Consider the following 18,501-nt stretch of genomic DNA (forward strand, 5'->3'; position numbering starts at 1 on the left):
AAAGTGCACGTGGGTTCTGTTAACTGAGTTTTCCCTTTGCCTGTTTGTCAGGAAGATGGTTATTTTCCATGTTCTGCTCAAGGTTGTTGACCCATAAAATAAGAAGTGTTCATATATCAGTATAGGGGTGGGAGCAATGTTTTGTTCTCCTCTTCATGAATATGCCTCAGAAGTAATTTCTCCCCAGAAGTTGCCTAAACCCTGGTCACAGGGGGTAGAACACATTTGGAGAATTGGAGAGGAGGGATGAGAAGATGCCACCTTACTATCTAAGTTGAAATGACTTTATTTTAAGCAAAGGACCCTTTGGACAACCGCCCCCGCCCTTCTGCCGTGGTGGGTTCTCATCCCTGGCAGGCTCTGTGGCAGGACACTAAGTGTAACCCTTGTTTTTAAGAGAAGATACAGAAAGACTTTCAGCTTAGAATCAGGTTAGATTTCCAGGACTGTCTGCAGCAACTAAAGAAGTTTCTGTTCCATGCTGGCCATTGAGCAGCACTCCGTCCCTCCAGGACTTCAAGAGTTTTACAGCACTGTTAGAAGATAGTTTTCATTCATCTGTCTGATAACAGAGGGGGGTTGTTAGGCGTGTTCCTCAGCGACAGCACAAGAACTGTTTGTTCAGGAAGGCAGGCCAGCCTGAACTTCATTTCAAACAAACTGTCCCTGCATAAGCCATCTTTCTTTCTCCACCCTTTCCTGGCTGCCTGCTGCTTTGTGCTTTGCAGCATGAGCATTTCCAAAATGTCTTGGTGACTTTAAATTTTATATTACTATTGGTAGCTTTATTCCACAGAGACCAAGCTCTCCAGCTTCTGTTTGTGATCATGGCAACACATTTCAAAGCTCATTTTGCTGGTGAGATCCCCGTCAGAAGCGTTTTACAACTTTAAGCTATGTGGTTTGTCTGTTCCTTTTTCTTTGTTGTTTGTTTTCACAAAACTCAAACTGTTCTCTAGAAAAGTAGCCTGTTGCCATAATCAATAACAATAGCTGTTTCCATACTTTATAGTATGTAGTCATATGGTCTAAATCATTGTCAGTCATTTCCTCTCCCATCACATCTTCCAAAACATGTTGCCCAAACCAAACTGAAAAAAAAAGAGAAAAGGAGGAAAAAAATGAAACCATGCCACATTCTATTGTATCCATGTCATAAACTCGTAAACTACTGAAAGTTAGGGTCAGTGCAAAGATAAAAATCAGACAGTTTACGCTAACTAATGCTTTTGTTATTGCTTTTTGAAACAAAGTTTATTTGGTGCATTTATTTCTTCTTTTGACAGCATGTGGACAATAAGTGGGTTTCTTCATCTGGTGAAATAATTGCTTTCCGCAAAGCGTTGTTGAATCCAGTGACAGCAAATGAGTTTCAACGCTTCGTGTCACTGAAAGGAGACCTACTGGAGAACGGAGTGCTCTTTTGGCAAGAGGTACAGAAGTATAAGGTACGGTGGTAAAATGGAGCAAGGGAGATATCATTCAGTTCGTAAGCAAATGCATCCATTACTGCATATTAGGAGAATTTTAACAAGAACATCTCTAGGCATTTTCTGGTTCATAGTAAAACCTCTTTCATTGCTTAAATTGTTTTTTCTCTGATGAAAATATGCACTTGTTAAGGGTAGCTACTTTTAATGACTTGAATATATTATCCCTGTATGTCTTTATTGTTCTTCAAATTGTAATAATCTCTTAAGTCTCTAAAGGGACACCACTAACTAGCTAATGCCTGGATTTTGGTATACATTTGTTGAGCAGTAGAAAATATGGAAGCACTAAAATGTTCATTCTGTCTTTAGAGTTACATACTGCTAAATAATGGGATTATTGCTGAATTTGGTAATCTCTCAAAAATCAGAGAAAACTTTAAATTTAATCAAATGTACAGATGTAAAGAGAGTATCTACCTAAAAATCTTATATGTACAATGCAGACCCCATCTCCCTTGCGCTCTGTACAGTCGCTTTTGACGGCAGCTGAGGATGTGGCCAAGGTGAAACGTGATGGGGAAGGTCAGCAGGCATTGCCTCTCTCTCACATACATGCCCCTTTGTGAAATTGCTGCTGTGTGGGGTGAAACACAATGGGAAACCTTTAAATCACACTGCACCTTCCTAATAGCACCCTAGAGTGAATGCAGGGCACCACGGATCTTTCACTTGTTCCTCGTTCCTTTTGCCTCTGGGATATGGCTGATGCAAAAGTGCTGCTGGGGTGCAGAGCCTCTCCTGGGCTCCTGGACACAGCCTGGGTGCATGGGGCAGGCAGCATGAGGTTAGCTGACCTGCTCAGAAATCAGGAGGTAAACACAGTTGATGCTACATTAGCACTTGGAGATCCTGCTGCAGGCATATGGGTGTGTTTTCACTGTTTAATTTTACACATTTGAATTTGGGGTGTGCTTTAGAAGATGAAGCTCCTCTGTTTCCAGGTGGAAATCTCCCCTTCTCACAGAGGCTCAGATCCCCAAGCGAAGAATCATCGGCTGAAATGCTCTCTGGGGTGTTGCTGCCTCTCTCTTGGTTACAGAGCAACTAGCTTAGACTATAAACTTCACATGAAGGCACCTGAAGTTCTATGACATAAATCCTTCCCAAAACATTTGATGTTTTTTTTTTTCAGATTTGTGACTCTTTATTGCTACATTGTGGAGGACATGGAAACTTTCTGCAAATTAATGTGGAGTGTAGTTTAGACTGTTTTCTTTGTGGATCTGCTCTCTGAAGAAAGCATTCATTGTTTTATGTTCCACCCCCTCTCCTTCATTTATGTTAATTTTATTTGTCTTCTTATCAAGAAAAGTACAGTCTGACCATATTTCTCCATGCACATGATTCGTCATGGTTGGCAGCTGATGCTCTTTATAGAAGCAAAGGGCTGAAGTAGTAGGAGTGTTGTGGGTCAGGCTGAACTGGAGGAATATTGTCAAAGACGTGGGCAGCACTTTGCACGGTGCATACTTGTGTTGTCTGGGCCCTATCATGCCATCAGTTTAGACAGATCCCTGTTTAGGAGTCAATGGCTGCATTGCTCCTTGTAATGCATCAGGCTGGCAGCACATCTTGGGACAATCAAAAAACAAAAATATTTTTAAAAACATATGAAGAAATATAATGCTGTGGATCATTTCCATCTGTTTCTCTATGCTCATGTCTCATCCCTTTTCATATCATACGGCTTGTTTGTTTTCCCTCTTACTACAGCTCTCTGCCTTTCTTCTATGCTAGATGAGCAAAGGAAACCATAATATATTCTTAGGATATATTGAATATGTCTTTGTAGTGCCTTACTTTCTTCACTGTAGCTGTTATTTTTCTTTTTTTCCTTCACAAAACTAAAAAGTATTCATAATAAAACAAGCCAGTGCTTTCACATTCCACATTTCTGGTTAAAATCCCTGTTTTAAATTTCTTTGCAAAGTAAATATCCAGTCTCCTATACCAAAACTAAGTGCGTATTCTTTATTTAGAGAGCTCTCTTCCTGAAAATTCTCGAGAGTGCTCCTCGTGTCTCCAGTAAATATGTGTGATAATCTCCTAGTGTTATAGAAATTTCTTGATTATTCTGGATAGATGGAAACCTCATGTTTCAGAGTGTTTGAAGGAAGTTCTTTGAATTATTTTTCCTTCCTGTCAAAGTCCAATGGTAGCATTGTCAGAATGTGAAAACACAGTAATAACAACAGGTTTTACAATGACAATAGGGTCACATTAAAAAAAAGTAGAAAACCCTCAGTGTTCCTTTGAGTCTCACCCTTGTAAATTCGGGTTTGTTTTGTATTCTGTTCTGCATAGAGTTACTTCTAGCACTGGGTTTTTGTGAAACCAGAAAATCTTAATGAATAGCGAAACTAGAAGATTGTACTGGTAGCTGAAATTGTCCCCTCTCATGCCAGCGTCCCTGATTATAATACCTTGTACCTTCTAGATAATCCCTCTCTTTTCTTGGAGCATTTTTTTGTCTTTTAGTTACCATGGCTATGCTGGTCATAGCAGGCTCGTTGTGAAAATCAGTGCATTTCACACCTGTAGGTGTATTTCTCTTTTCAGAAACACCTCCTATTTGCGTGTAATGTAATTAGACCGAATGCAGGTTAAAAACTATCCTGTTTCATCAGAATGTGCAGGCAGAAATTATCCCCTAAAAGCAATGATTGCTATATATCTGTATTTGCAAACCAGAAGTCCCACTCATGTCTTAACTATGTCTTCCATCATGCGTATTTGCTATAATAATTTTGTCCTACATACTAAAGGAATCTACTGTGTAATTATTTTTGCATGACTTTTACTCTTTGATCACTGGGCCTCTGTAAAGGGTCTTGCGTCTCCCTCTACCTTGACTGAAAATCCTGTTTTTCATCTTTCAGGACTTGTGCCATTCTCATTGTGATGATGCCACAGTCCAGAAAAAGATCACAGCTATTATCGACTGCTTTATTAATTCTGCCATACCCCCAGCTTTGCAGATTGACATCCCAACTGAACAAGCAAAGAAGATTTTGGAGCACAGGAAAGAATTAGGACCTTACATTTTTAGGGAGGCACAGGTAAGAAGCTAAGAGAATCTCTGTAACAGATCTGGCTAGAGTCTGTGTGCTTGGTTTTAAGGATGTTTTTTGTTGCTTATCTGACAATTTGGACTCTGTACATAAGCCTGGGCATGTAGAAGAACACTATAGTCATGCATTTCAATGAAGACTGGATGGTGGAAATGACAGGCTTTAGATATTTACTGCCCAATAAACCAGACAATCTCTGACAGCTAGCTGATCCTGCAAAGGTGCTGTCCGGGTCTGTGTTAGGAATTCGGGCAGTAGAAATTATTTCTGTCTGGTTTTAACTGTTTGTTCTTTATGACTTGGTTAGTGTCAGAGAAGTAATTTGTAGTTAGAAAGTTTGTAGTTTTTGTAGTTTATGAAGAGAAATGCAGATGTGAGTAAAGCACAAAGACAGCTAAACTTACAGAATGCCTTTCCCTTCTTTATTACAGAAAGTTTTTATTAAATGGATGTAGACAATATTCTCTCTGATCTTTGTACTAATCAGACTGAACAGCAATTTGTGAGACTTTACTACAGACCTACTATTTTCTTATTCCTTGTTACTATCTTCTATGACTTATCTACCTGAGAGAGCTAGTTCCTCTTCTTGTCCTATAAAATTGCCACCAACACCTTTAAACATCAACTGTGAGTCCATAAAGTATTTGGATCACAAAAGATGGATGATTTGTCAGAGAAAAGTGTTCATATAGGTCCTAAGAGAAACAAGAAGTCTCATTTCAGCCCATGTAAAACCCAGTGAACTCCAGAAATGTGGCACAAAACCAAGGGAAGAACTTGGCCAGAAAGCTGGGACTGGAATATGGCAGTGACTCACATGCCACTGTCAACTCTGTTGAGCCAGAAGCAGTGAGCTGCTCGGCTCCTTTGAAGCCATGTTTCTCAATGAGAATTAAACATCGAAATAAATTTAAAAATGTAAGCCTTAGTACGTGCAGCACCACAATTCACTGAGCCCCTCTGTTTGCTTTTCTAAAATTGTTTTTCTTATTCTAGTTCAAAAAAGACCCTGTGAGAGATGATTATATCATTTAAAAATTATCCAAGATTTGCTCATAGATCTGTAATGTGGTTTAAGAGCCTTTCCAGAGGCAAAAAAGTATTTCCTTTCTCTTAGGGAGGGAAAAAAAACCCCTCTCCCTAATGAACTGAATATTTGGAATGCTTGAGCAGAACAGTGGTGCAAAACCAATCCTACTGGTGTATATTTTATCAGGAATACTTGTAAAAAATGATGGATGTTTTCATTAATGCAAACAATTGTTTAGGGAAATATAAAAAAAGAAAGTGCCTTTTAACTGTGTTTTAGGAAGATTTCTCACCAGTAATAAACACACTGATGAAAAGCATGTGCCTAGCAAAGCTGGGCTGAAATGTCAGGACACAGTACGTGGGAGGAATAAGGCTGTGTATTCAAAAAGAAACAGTTATTTCATTCTCATGGTAAACTGCATTTTATTTTGCAGTAAACTCTGTTTTCGTAATATGGCCAAGATTGACTTTCTTTTCTTTCTATGCAGATGACTATTTTTGCTCTTCTGTTTAAATTTTGGCCAAAATTTTGTAAGTTTCGAAGCAGTTTGGCTGGTGACAACATTCTACTTGCCTTGGAGAGAAAAAAGGGAAAAAAGATGCAAAAGAAGGCAGGCAAAACAGAAGAGGAACGGCTCACAAAGTTTCAGGTGACAGCTGATGAAATGCATAAAAACTCCTTCAGGAGCAAACATACGTGAATTCAAATATCCCTTTCTCAGCCTGATCCAAAGCTACCGAAATCTTTTTGTTAGAGTTCAAGCTTTACATGCAACTCAGTCCTAGGACGATTACTTCCCAATCCTGCCAATGCATATACATATGTTTAACTTGAAGCAGATGAGTCAATGGAATACTCCTTTCATTTAGCAGAGGGGAGAATGTATTTTAGTAATCTTTTGTGTCAAGAGAAGAGAGAAAAACAGGGCTGAATTTTAACAAAACCTCTGTCTACGGTCCATGTATACAATGGGTAGCTGCAGACCTGTGTGCACTTCTTTTTTGTACTGTTTTAGAGTATATGATCCTGGTCACTATTGAAAGCAAAACAAAACCAGATTTTATCTCTGTTTCTCAGAAGCAGCATTTGAAAAGTCTGCACATTATTTAAAATGTTTATGTGCTAGTTGCTTTGTATAGTCCTTGTATTTTCTTGAATATTTCTCAGCTTTGACAGTGAATTTGTTAAACTGTTCACAATGAATTTCCAGACAGTTTCAGTGCATTAACAGAACTGTGACCTCTACAGCGGAATGCTTACTTGTAAAATTGTTTTTCTTGGAATTTTGTTATTAAAATAGAACGGATTCTTTTTCTATTGATTATAGGATTTGCAAAAGTTTATTTTTTACAAAATGTAGTTGTTTGGCCAGCTTTGAGGAGAGAACATTCCTTTATGGGCAGAGAAATTATTGGACTTGCAAACTATCATAAGTAGCATTAAAAGACCTTTACATATTTTAAATACCATGTATACATGTGTTGAGATATTTCTCATTATGAGAACCACATGAGTACCTGGACGGATAAAGACATATATGCCCCTAAGAACATGTACACATTGTTACACTCTTTCAGACACATGAAAACTGAGGACCAGTGAAGCGTTACTCAAGGCCACACGCCCATGTCAGGTGAAATCTAAAATCCAAGAACTCATGTTCCTTTCTCCAAAGCACGTTGCCTCCATACAGAGATGTCTGGCAAGGCCATTGGCAATGCTTACAGTGCAAAAATGCAATATTTCAAAGTAATACACTTTTGCATTTTCATGGACTTATTTTTTCCATCTGTTTGTTGCCTGTCTATAAGATTTCTGATTAAGATCAAGGAAATAAAGAACAAATCTTGGCCAGGAGGGCAAAAGCCTAGCTTTTATGGGGAACAAATGGGAAAGGTGAATTACCCTTCTAAACTGGGAAATAGGGTAAGAAATTTTAGAAAGTGACAGCGACTGTAGTTGAGTAAACAGTTTGCAGATTATTCTCACAAAAAACTGTCAGTAAACCAGTTACCTTTTAAAAATCTCTTGAAAGAACCAGTGGAACAGATAAGTTTCTGAAACCCTTTTGCCCCTCTATTATTGTTTAAAGAATTTGCTGTTCCTTGTTCTCTTGCTTAGGATTTCTGTCCCCTCAGTGATAATGTAACTATTCCAATAGTCCAGTATCCCTGAAGGATACTGATCAGGTTCACCCAGCATAAGCAATAGCAGGTTCACTTGGCAGCTTGTAGAAGTTGATTTCTCGGCATTTAAAATAATCTCTATGCTCCTCTGCCCCACCAGCCTCACACTGATGGAAAGATCCAGCAAGGTTAGAAACGCCTTTTTTTTCTGAGATTTTTTTTTTTTCTTTTATATATATATATATATATATATGTATGTTCTTTTTCTCTAGACATCAGTTGCCATTTTGGATTTATGTCAAACAGAACAAGAGTCCTGTGGAGGAATTTTACTTTCTCCCTTCTCGCAAATTTGTCCCTGGGGTGCCCAGCCTACCTGGGCTCACCTCACTTTATGAACCAACGCCATGAGTCGGACTTTTATGTAGTATAATGTAAAAAGTGGGCAGACAAGGAGGCTTTCACTGCACAATGATGCATGCCTTGGTATTATTTGACTACCTCAATATTTTCTGTGTAAGCCTATGGAGCAAATCCTATTGGAGGCTTCCTGGCAATGGACTTGGTGCAGGGAGGAGTGTCTGACAGTGAGGGTTGCCATGCAAGCACTGTACAATGCAGAGACCTCTTTTAAGCTTAGAATCTGGAAGGCAGGGATGGGTTGGTACAGGGTGAAATAAGCTCAGACATTCAGCATAATGTGATTGCTTCAGTGTTGACCTGAAGTAGTTTTTTTAAAAGCTGTTGCCTTGGTAGAGTATGGTTTGCTTCTCATTTTTCACATATTTGCCCTTAGTGTGGCATAGCTACATGGGCCCATCTTTGGCCCATCTATGGATCTGTTCCTTTGTTAGCTGCCAGATGCACATGCTGCCTACTTTAAAAAATATCATTAGTCACCTTTTACAGACTGCCTTGATGCCAGTATTTGTAATTTGTTGTATACACAATTACATTTTACCTCCAAAATAGATGTTGGATTTTTTGCTTTCAAGTGTACAAAATAGTTTAAACTTACACTGTAAATCTGTACTTGTTCTTTCCATGTCCTTAGCAGAGAAAGGTAAACCCATAAGCATTAGTTTTCCTTTTCCGTGTTTCCCTTATCTCTCTTAAAGCTTCTTAGCAGTAAGCTTATTTGTTAGTAAGTAGTGTAATGCCATGGGATATGACATTGCCGTAACATTGGTCAGTTGATTATGGTAAGACATATTATTAAAGACCTCATTTAATTCACCATTCTCCTTGAGAAGGCTAACAAACACAAACTGTAGTATATTAGTATACACACTATTTCTGTAGTTGATTCAGCATCCGTGTTATTAAGCCTTCTGGAGCAAAGATAAACACCAGACTGGCCGGGCAGTTCTATATACCCAGAAGTCACCTGTATAGATGATGGGCCCATAGGACAGTGGGTGTGATGAGGAAGGAAAAAGGCACCTTGGGAGCAAGGAGACAGAGTATTCTGATCCTTTTTTGTATCTCCCAGGGGCTTTCTGAATGACTTTTGGAAACCATTTGTCTTCTCTTTTTTTTTTAACAATTTCTCATTTGCAACATGGGAGGGTTATATTACTTGCCTAATGGAGATGTTGTGGGGTTAATTATGTGAGGTTAAATATAAGCATTGGCTGATGTTCATAAAGAGTTTTGGGATCATCAGACAGAATGTGCAGAGGTGCAGCCTTAGTAGAACACTAAACCAACATGAAAATGACAAATAATTAATCACCAGAGCAGTTTACCAAGTGTTACAATGCCTTGTCCTTCATTGTAGATGTTTTAAATGAGATCGGCTGTTTTCCTAATGTGTATACTGTAGTCCATTTTTACTTCAGCTTAGTAACACTTGTGTACATCTAATTATGAGTTCTTATTACTTGCAGGGTAAAGAAGTGGGGACAAAACTCACCGGTGCTTTGGTAGGTGAGTTTGGTGTGGAGAGAGGAGCAGCATCATTTTCAGATGGATATGGACAGCAGGTGAATAATTAACATATTGCTACAGATATCATGACTCAAGAGAGATAAAATGATCATGGGAGAATGGAAGGTGGAGTTTGGTTTTGAATACTACTGTCACGTGGTTCTTCAATAACTATTCATTCTTCTACAAGTAAATTCACTGTTACAAGTTTATCTGCCTTACTGGTGATGTTTTTTCTTTATTGTTTTTTTTAAGATGTAGGTTCTGAGTATTATTAATATCTAAACACATATTAGGCTTTTTAGGTCTGTAGATTCAAAGAGAGTCTTTATTGAAGATAAATTGAAGAAAAGGAAGTTCAATTCTGGAATGAGAAGCTTTTTATTACTCGTGAAATTAATATCCCAAAATAATTTGTTTTAGGCTTGACTCCTCTTCTGCTCATATGTCAAAAACAAGCTGAACTCTGATGAGATCTAGGTATTTGGACAGAAAATCTGCCAGAAAATAGCTCTTTAGTACTTCTTCCAGAACAACTCTCATAGTGCATCAAATCTGTAGTGAAAAGATAACAGTCATTTTATTGCAGAAACCGGAAGTAGAGACATGCCACCTCAGGCATCTCAAGGGATCATTCACAGTTGAGTTGACACTGCCAAAACATAACAGGCCATCTGTGCAACCATGTAATCACAGCTATGTCATGTGATGAAGGGGTAAATCAGAGCCTGGCCACTGCTTACGTTCCATAGAGCTCTTCCTGTGGCATTATATTAGTGATGAGCAGAATATAGAAACAGGCAGTGTGAAATAGCCTCCAAATATGAAACCACAGTGCAAACTGCACAGTTAGGCTCACACTCTTATCCCTTAAATGAACCTTTTAACCTTTGCTTGGACCTATTAAAAAAAATAGTTGGGTGAGTCTGTACATCAGTATCATAAGCCTAAGCCCTCAAGAGGCAGGTAATTGCAGAAAGAGCAATATTATTTTATAGAGCAGTTTCTTCTCCAAGCCTCTTTCTGCTCTAGGGAGATGCCAGAAGTGCTTCTTACTGAATCATGAAATGACAAATTGGCCTCAAACTTTTCAGGCTGTAAGAAAAAAAAAAAAAAGCCAAATAAAAGTACAGTTCTGATACTGATTTGGGAGAATGACCTAAAAATTACATGGAACCTGAACTGTGGTTGTTGCAATGTCAAGAACAACATTTGTTCCTGAGAAAAGGAAAGGATGACATCTCAGGTTCATCTGCCTTTAGGGGTAGCAGCACTCTGCTGGAAAGGCGGAATGAACTCTGAGGCTAATGAAACCTTCAATAATTTGAAAAAGGACACACCAGAAGGATGTGGCAGGGAGCTAAAATCAAGTCCTCAATAACACAAAAGGCTGAAATTTTAGAAGCAGTAAAGTCTGCTGTATTTACGCTTTGAAGACAAAAAGAGCATAGGACTCAGACCAGGGATGGAGAATAAATGAATGTAAACATGGTATCTGTCAACCTTGTTTAAATTGCATTTCATGGTGTTTTGAGATTTTTTTTTTTTTTTTTGCAGCAATACTGTTTTTCCCATTATTGTCATGACAAAACTTCTCTTCTTAATAATTACAATTATTTAATAACGGGGATATCCTAAACTTAAACAAATGTTTTGTCTCACTGTTGAAATGGACCAGGTACTACCAGTGACATCGTCAGGAGTCTGATGGTTTTTAATGGTTCTTGCAGGATTCCTGGTCCTATTCCAAATACTTAGAAGCCTTGGCACAGGAGAGAGTACTCCTTAAAATGCAAGAAGATCTGGAGGAAACCTCATCATCATTCCTTACAGGTTGTTAACCAAGCTTTGTAGTTTCGGAGGACAAGCTTATAGCTTAGGGGAAATACTCGCAGTACAAGGACTCTGCTCTCCCTTGGGGCTGTGTACATAAACTGCTGCCTCCCTTACGCTGTCTGCAGAGGAGTTGCTCTCTGCACTACACTCGTAGTGGATAAATTTTCTAAGAAAGGGAGAGCAAAAGTTGCAGGGTATCAGCATTGTCCTTACTGCACAGGTCCTGCTGCAGAGAAAAATACAGCCATTTATTTGTTCTGCACAGTGACATGACAATCCTGTTTGCTTCGCATGTATATTTCACCTCCCTGGCTTCTTGTGGTTCATCAACTTACATACAGGCAGAGAGATGAAACTCTCTTCTCACCAGTTGTCAGTGTGCTTTTGGGAGACCTAAGAGGCATTGCCTCATCCTTGTGTCACCTGCGTACACTCTCTTACGTCTTCCCTAAGGATATTATGACCTGTTTGTTCACTAAATAACTCCATTTAGCAGTAGTGCTAGCAATAGTTCTATGTGATATTAAAACCATTCAGTTTAAATTTTCTTTCCATATACAGGTTCTTCATCTCTGTCCTTTGGAAAATCCAAAAAATCCATCATTTCTCCCAAGAGCAGTGTGATTTTGGAGAAACGCTAAAATCTTCCCAAGAAACAGAAAGTGAGTACCAGGCTGCCAACAAGTGTGCTTTGAAATTTTGATTCTTAAAATCTCGTTTTCCTGCTGTCAGTGCTGATGCTCATTAGTAGCAAGTTATCCCACTCCAAATCCCATTTCACTGAAACTGTACAGCCTCAACACGAAGGCAAGATTCTTTTTCACTCCAACTATGGTTAGTGGACCTAATGTTGACCAGATGGAGTTTTGTTGCAAAACGGTAGTCTCTGAAATGTGGTTCCAGGCTTTCCAGGTTAAAATATTTTAAATAGGAGCATAGGATGACTGGAGGAAGCTCAGACCCCATGGAGTTACTGGCAAGGGCCTGACAGAACTAGCAACAGCTCATCTCTGCCTAAGCCAATTAAACATTAGAATGGGAGAAAGAAGTGGGACAACAAAGAGATCTGCTGAATACAGAAAAGCAGATTTTCTTTCAGAGCTTGAATCCCTATATGGAAGAATCCCCTGCAGGTGTTTTTTTTGTTTGTTTGGTTTGGTTTGGGTTTTTTATAAGCCTGTGCTGAAATTAGATGGACTTAAAATTAATAGAACATGGAGTGTTGCTCCCCTTCCTTCTCTGTTCCTCCTTCCTTTTCTAATTCTGCACTTCAACACTGCTATATAGGCAAGTTGGTGTCCTGCCCTCGCTAGTCCCCCTGAACATATGGCAGCATTTTCTGTATGTGGCTTCAGAGAAAATGGCAGCACTTCTTGGTCTTCCCTCCTGTTCTCTTTCTGACCTCTTATCACCTCCTCTAGTTACAGTTAAAGTCATCCAGTCACCAGAGACCTTACACACCTCTGCAGATGTCATTGTATTTCAGACGCTTGTGCCTTTTTGCACTGCAGTTCTGCATCACACACAGCTATATCAGTGTGAGGAGTCCTTGTACGGGGACTTTGGTCCTGCTCTGCGGCTGAGAAACCTCCAGCTGGGCCCAGTGCTCAGAGGGCTACAAGGCAGCTGCAGTGCGTGCTGCAGACCAGCCCAGCAGCCTCTGGCCCACCCTGTTATTCAAAACCCACAAGCTGCATTCCTGCCAGGCATTAGGCTGTGATACGGGCTAATGCAATGAGAAAGTAGAGGTCTTGAGCGGTTTCAGAGGCCTCTCCCACCAGTGTCAGTAGCAGCCCACTCTCCAACACCACTGAAAATTTGCCTGCCCTGCCCCTTCTCAAAAGTTTAAGTGCTTCCACCACCTTTGAGTGCTTTTCTCTTCCTGTCAATGACCATCTGGTGGTGGTCCTCACCCCTGCACTCTGTGGTGATCTGATCACCCTGCTGGTAGGGTAAGACATCTACAAAAGACAATCACTGCTCTTGATGGGACAGCATCTCTCCACTTTGTTACAGAGGAGATACCTTGTGTATTGGGTATAAATGGCAAGGTGCTGGCAGCAGGGGGGTGTAGGGGTGGCCTCTGTGAGGAGAGGCTGGGGCTGCCCTGTGCCAGACATGTTCTTTTCCGGCTGACTCCAACCAACCCATCACAGGACACAGCTGGACCCATCACCCAAGATAGTGGCACCTTGGGGAAACACATTTCAGAAAAAGCAAAGAAAAACAGAGAGAGAAGAGACTAAAATGAAAGAAAAACAACAGAGGGAACACCAAGGCCAGAGGAGAAGGAGAAGGTAAAGGAGACTGAGGAGGAGGAGGAGGTGCTCCATGGTAGAGCAGATATTCCCAGGAGCCCATGGAGAACCACAACTGCAGCAGAGGAAAAGAGTGAGAAGGAAGAAGGAGCTGCCCATTGCCTTGCTGAAGAGACTGAGTGTAACCTGTGGCGATAACAAGGGGAGGAGAGGTGCTTGGAGTGAACTTGAACCTGGGAAAGGTGTAGGAAAAGTGTTTTCTCTAAGTGTGTAAAAGTTCATTTCTTGTTTTGCCCACTACCCGAATCATCAATGGTCTCTTCTAATTGGCAATAAATTAATTCCCCCAATTTGAGTCTGTTTTGCCTGCAACAGTAATTGGTAATCAATCTCCTTGTCTTTTCTTGACCCACAAGGTTTCTCTTTCTTGTTTTTCCTTTTTTCTCCCCTTGTCCTGCTGAGGGCAGGGAAGTGAGTGAGCGAGCAGCTGGCTGGGAGACTGGCTGCTAGTAAGGGCCAACCCAGCCACACCTTGTTTCTCTCTTTTTGATGCTTTTACTGAAGAACTACTATGACTATTGCAATTGGCTGCAACACAGCAATGACATTCTGTTACCTTTGCAGGCAGATTAAAATCTCTCTGAGGAAGGGAATGCAGAGACATATAATGGAAATGGGCAGGAGACACAGAGATAACGTACATGCAAGGTTTGTCCTTATGTTTTCAGAGCAAAGATGATGACTTGGAATATTATTAAGAACCGTGGGATATTATTCAAAGGTAGAAAATAAATATCTTCCAATGTGTTCCATATCAACATGATTGTGGTACTGACTCTTGTATTGCTCATCTGTTTAATAGTACACCTTGAGTCTCAAATCAGAGTATGATTCCACTGAAGTATGCATGGTCATGGTCCTAAAGATCTTATAATCAAACGCAGTTCTTCAGTGCCTGATCTAGTGAATAAGTAAAACACTACATTGAACTGACAGCCATGAAGCACAGCATCTTGGCACCCTATGCTCTAGTACTGCAATTCACACAACTTCTGTTTGTCAAGGATATCTCATGAGGTGTCTGAGCCATCATGAAATCAAACCCTGTCATGGTTTGCTCCCAGTCCAGTCTGATTCCTGGTACAAAGTACACCTTCTGCCTCATTTCTGAGATTTGATCCATGAGAAAGGCTTAAAGTACATCAGGACACAGATGTGACTCAGAACTTCTGTAAAACATTATTCTTCCCACAGTACTACTCACCAGAAGGTTGCAGGAGCTCATAGCTCTTCTGTAGCTCTCCCTACTTTCTTGCTTCTTTTTACAATTTTAAGAGTTTTTAAAAGAATTGAGGCAGAGTTGATGTTGGGCCTACGGCCAAAGGATTAGTTGTTGGGAGTTAAGAGGGGGCAGGGGCAGGATTAACTGCTATGCAGGGGACAGGATGATGATAGAACTCTTCACATTTTTCAGATCAGTCTAAACACCAGTCCCCAACCACAAAGTTGTCGGCTCCATTCTTCTCTACATGTGTGTAACGCATGCAAGAGAAAGGCAGATCAGTGAGCTCCAGCTTGCTGAGTTCCTGAGGACTACCCCTGAGTTAGGGATGGGGTTGTCTTCTGCTGCCCATCCCAACCTCTTGAACAAGGAGATTGAGCCATTCAGCTCAGCTGTCAGTAGTAAAGGTTCTTCACTTTGCGCTCTTACATCATACTGCTAAGGACCCTTCACGAGTGCTTTCCTCCTCAGTGTGGAGTGGCAGCTAAGGGCAACTAAGAGCCTTTTTCACTCTTGACACAATAACCAAGAATTGTATGTGACTTCCATGGGGAGTTGCTTCAGACAGTTGGCAGGGAAGAAAGGCACTCTGTTGTATGGAAATAGCTGCCCTGCTCATATATCCTTGCAAAACAAGCAAGGGAGATCACTGATTCAATTCTTTCTTTTCTCAGCATTCAGGGACAGAGTTTGCTTCATGCTCATCTCCATTCCTTCTGTGTTTGTGTTGCTTGCTAGTGTGACATTACCCGAGAAGGACATCTTGGGTGGAAGCCACAAAGAAGTAAAACATAAAATTCTTTTCCCTGTTTTTCATGTTTTCCCAAATGTCACAGACGCAGTGAACATAGCATCTTTTAGTGAGCAGAGCACATGTGGTACTGTGTGGCCTACCACTCATTAATGTGAAAGGCAAAGAAGAATCACGAAATGCCATAAATGCAGTGATGTATGTCAGTCTAAAAACACACGCGAAAGGCCACCTTCTGCTGCTGTGGTCAGTACAGTGCATGCAACCAAATGCTGGAGCGCAGCAGCCAGTTTCTGTTTTGTTATGTTCCTGCCTCCATGGCATTTTGAGACAGTTAAATAACATGTAGACAATGCTTATCTTATGCTGGTAGCTTTGACTTGAATCATACTTGGATTACTTCTAAAATGAAAAATATTATCCAGATATTTGTCACAGATGATAAAACTCCTAGTGAATATGTTCCAGCCTTGCCAAGTTGTTAATGAAAATTTACCACCCCCCACGCAAAAACTACTGTCCCAGACAGTTACTATGATTAATACCACACATCTCTATCAAACTTAGAAACAAACAAAAAAAAGTACTTAATGTCCTTCAGTGAGTGAGTAGAACTTCACAAACTGGCTCTATCCAGTAAAAGTTGTGCAAGCTGATTATAACCCTCAATCCAGTTTGTAATTCTGTCTCCATGTTAACTGAAATATATATACGTGTATATATGTGTGTATGTACACACAGGCACAGTCAATTATAAGCCATGTTTTTAGTACACAACTGAGGATCGCATACTTCAGTAATGATAGAAATACATGTCATATCAGCTCATTATGCCCAATCTTATGTGTCAATTTTAAAGAAATATTGAGCAATTGGACAGGGAATATATTAAGAGACAGGGACCCTTCATTTCTGGGTAACTAATCTGATGCAATGGCTGACACCCCATAACTGCTATTTGGTGACACATCTGAAACAGAATAGTGGTTTTAGTCTCATGCCGAGGGACCAAGAAATGACTGTTGCCAGTTCCAGCAGAAAGCCTGAGAAATGAACAGGTATAGAGACTAACTACATGTTATTGTTCTAAATGATTCTCTATGTCACTTCAGAAAGCTTGCACTGCTATCATCTTTTGGCATGTTCTTGACATCTGTTCTCTCTCAGGCTGCTGATCTACCACCTATGTGGGCTCAGCAGTTTTAAAGGGCTAGAAAAGTTTTATTCAACACTCCTAGCACCTCTCCTTTTAGATAACTAAAACTTTATTCCTTGTTTATTTTAACTATGTATACACTGGGACTTTCAGAAGTCTGCAGCAGATCAACAGTTCTCTGTGGAATTGCTGCTACAGATGATAAAAACAATTCTCTTTGCAGAAACCTGCAAGCCTAGAAACTCTTCTGGACGGATTTATGCTTTAGTGGTGTTCAAAATACACAATCTAATCATATTCATTCAGACTTACTTTTGTTGTTTACTCCCAAGTAATGCAACATATTGGAACTATTTTGGAATTTTTTTAAGTCATCATTTGGATTCATAAATATTTACACTTAGATGCTATTAGTGTGTATTTCACTTTTCTTTCATCAGACCTGGCATGTTTATTAAAACATTTTATAATCTTTGAGGGTGCAGTCCTGAAATTTCTTTCAAATACATAAGCTGTGACTCCGCACTTCAGGAAAGGGCTTTATACATTTTGCTTTGACTTCTCTCCTGCTACTGCATGACACAAAGTATCAGACTATGAGATTAATTCCTGAAAATATGTAGTGCCGGATTAAGTTATTAAGGTGCACACTTAGAACAGTTCACAAGAGCAGTACTGGTGGTCACCAGGCCATTTGAAAAGGAGCAGAACGGTTTCTCACTTGTGTCTGTACAATGCTGCCCTGCCACTACCTCTGTACTCCTCATGATCTCTTTTTAGTGGCTGTTTCTTAAAGCACTATTAATGGGTCGCAGTCTTAGACCCTGAGCTGCGGGTTCGTTTGTCCCTTTCAAAGTGTGGAAATCTCGTATTTAATCATCAGGCACTGAGATCAGCAATGAAGAAAGGTGCTTTGCAGACACAGCAGCAGACCAGATTCAGCAGACCCAGTTTCTACTGGTGCTCTGATCATACAGTGCCGGGTGGCCAGGGCCAGGCTTATGCCACACCTTCTGCATCTTTTACACAACAATCATTGTCACTCACTTTGCAAATATGTTTGACTTAAGAAAAGAGAAACCTGCATTAACTCTACAGATAAAAGTATCAATGAACCAGGTATTTTCCTAAGTGCAGGACCCTCAGTTTCCTGCTGTTGAAAGCACTGAAAAATGGCAGGTGCCCCTTCACTGCTCCTTCTGTGCCTTTAGCACTACACAGGATTTACAGACTTGGGGACATTTTCTATCCCCTCCCAGTCATACACTTGTGAAACGGCCAGTCTCAGTCCCACCCAATGCTATTGTTCTAGTCAAAGCTATTGACTTTAGCTTCTGTGTGTGTGTTAAAATGATTGAAAAGAGACCAGGTGTTTCAAAGTTCTGTCCCAAACTGGGAAAAGAAAATCCTTAAATTATTATGTTTCTAATGTTAAATACTGGGACAAACTGATCACTGTGTAGCTGTATGTGGCCAATGGAGCTGCAGTAATCCAGCTTGAACTTGACCTGTTTAAACTGTCCCATCACATTCAGCTGATTATTTTTTTCACTGCCTCTTTAT

At 40.2% G+C, this 18,501-nt stretch overlaps 1 protein-coding gene across 1 annotated transcript in view; it reads left to right on the forward strand.

Moving 5' to 3' along the window:
• Nucleotides 1–14,511, forward strand: part of RGS22 (regulator of G protein signaling 22) — a gene marked incomplete at its 5' end in the record, with an annotated part of 62,301 nt that extends 47,790 nt beyond the window's left edge. Inside the window, 7 exons of the mRNA XM_082044311.1 lie at nucleotides 1,287–1,448; nucleotides 4,373–4,552; nucleotides 6,088–6,249; nucleotides 9,616–9,711; nucleotides 11,386–11,488; nucleotides 12,053–12,153; nucleotides 14,374–14,511. Coding sequence (XP_081900437.1) covers nucleotides 1,287–1,448; nucleotides 4,373–4,552; nucleotides 6,088–6,249; nucleotides 9,616–9,711; nucleotides 11,386–11,488; nucleotides 12,053–12,132 — 783 coding nt within the window. The 3' untranslated portion in view covers nucleotides 12,133–12,153; nucleotides 14,374–14,511. The remainder of the gene's footprint in view (nucleotides 1–1,286; nucleotides 1,449–4,372; nucleotides 4,553–6,087; nucleotides 6,250–9,615; nucleotides 9,712–11,385; nucleotides 11,489–12,052; nucleotides 12,154–14,373) is intronic.
• Nucleotides 14,512–18,501: the final 3,990 nt, after the last annotated feature.

The sequence above is a fragment of the Streptopelia decaocto genome (genome assembly GCF_964273445.1).
Source record: "Streptopelia decaocto genome assembly, chromosome: 2".
In the NCBI taxonomy this organism is placed as follows: domain Eukaryota; kingdom Metazoa; phylum Chordata; class Aves; order Columbiformes; family Columbidae; genus Streptopelia; species Streptopelia decaocto.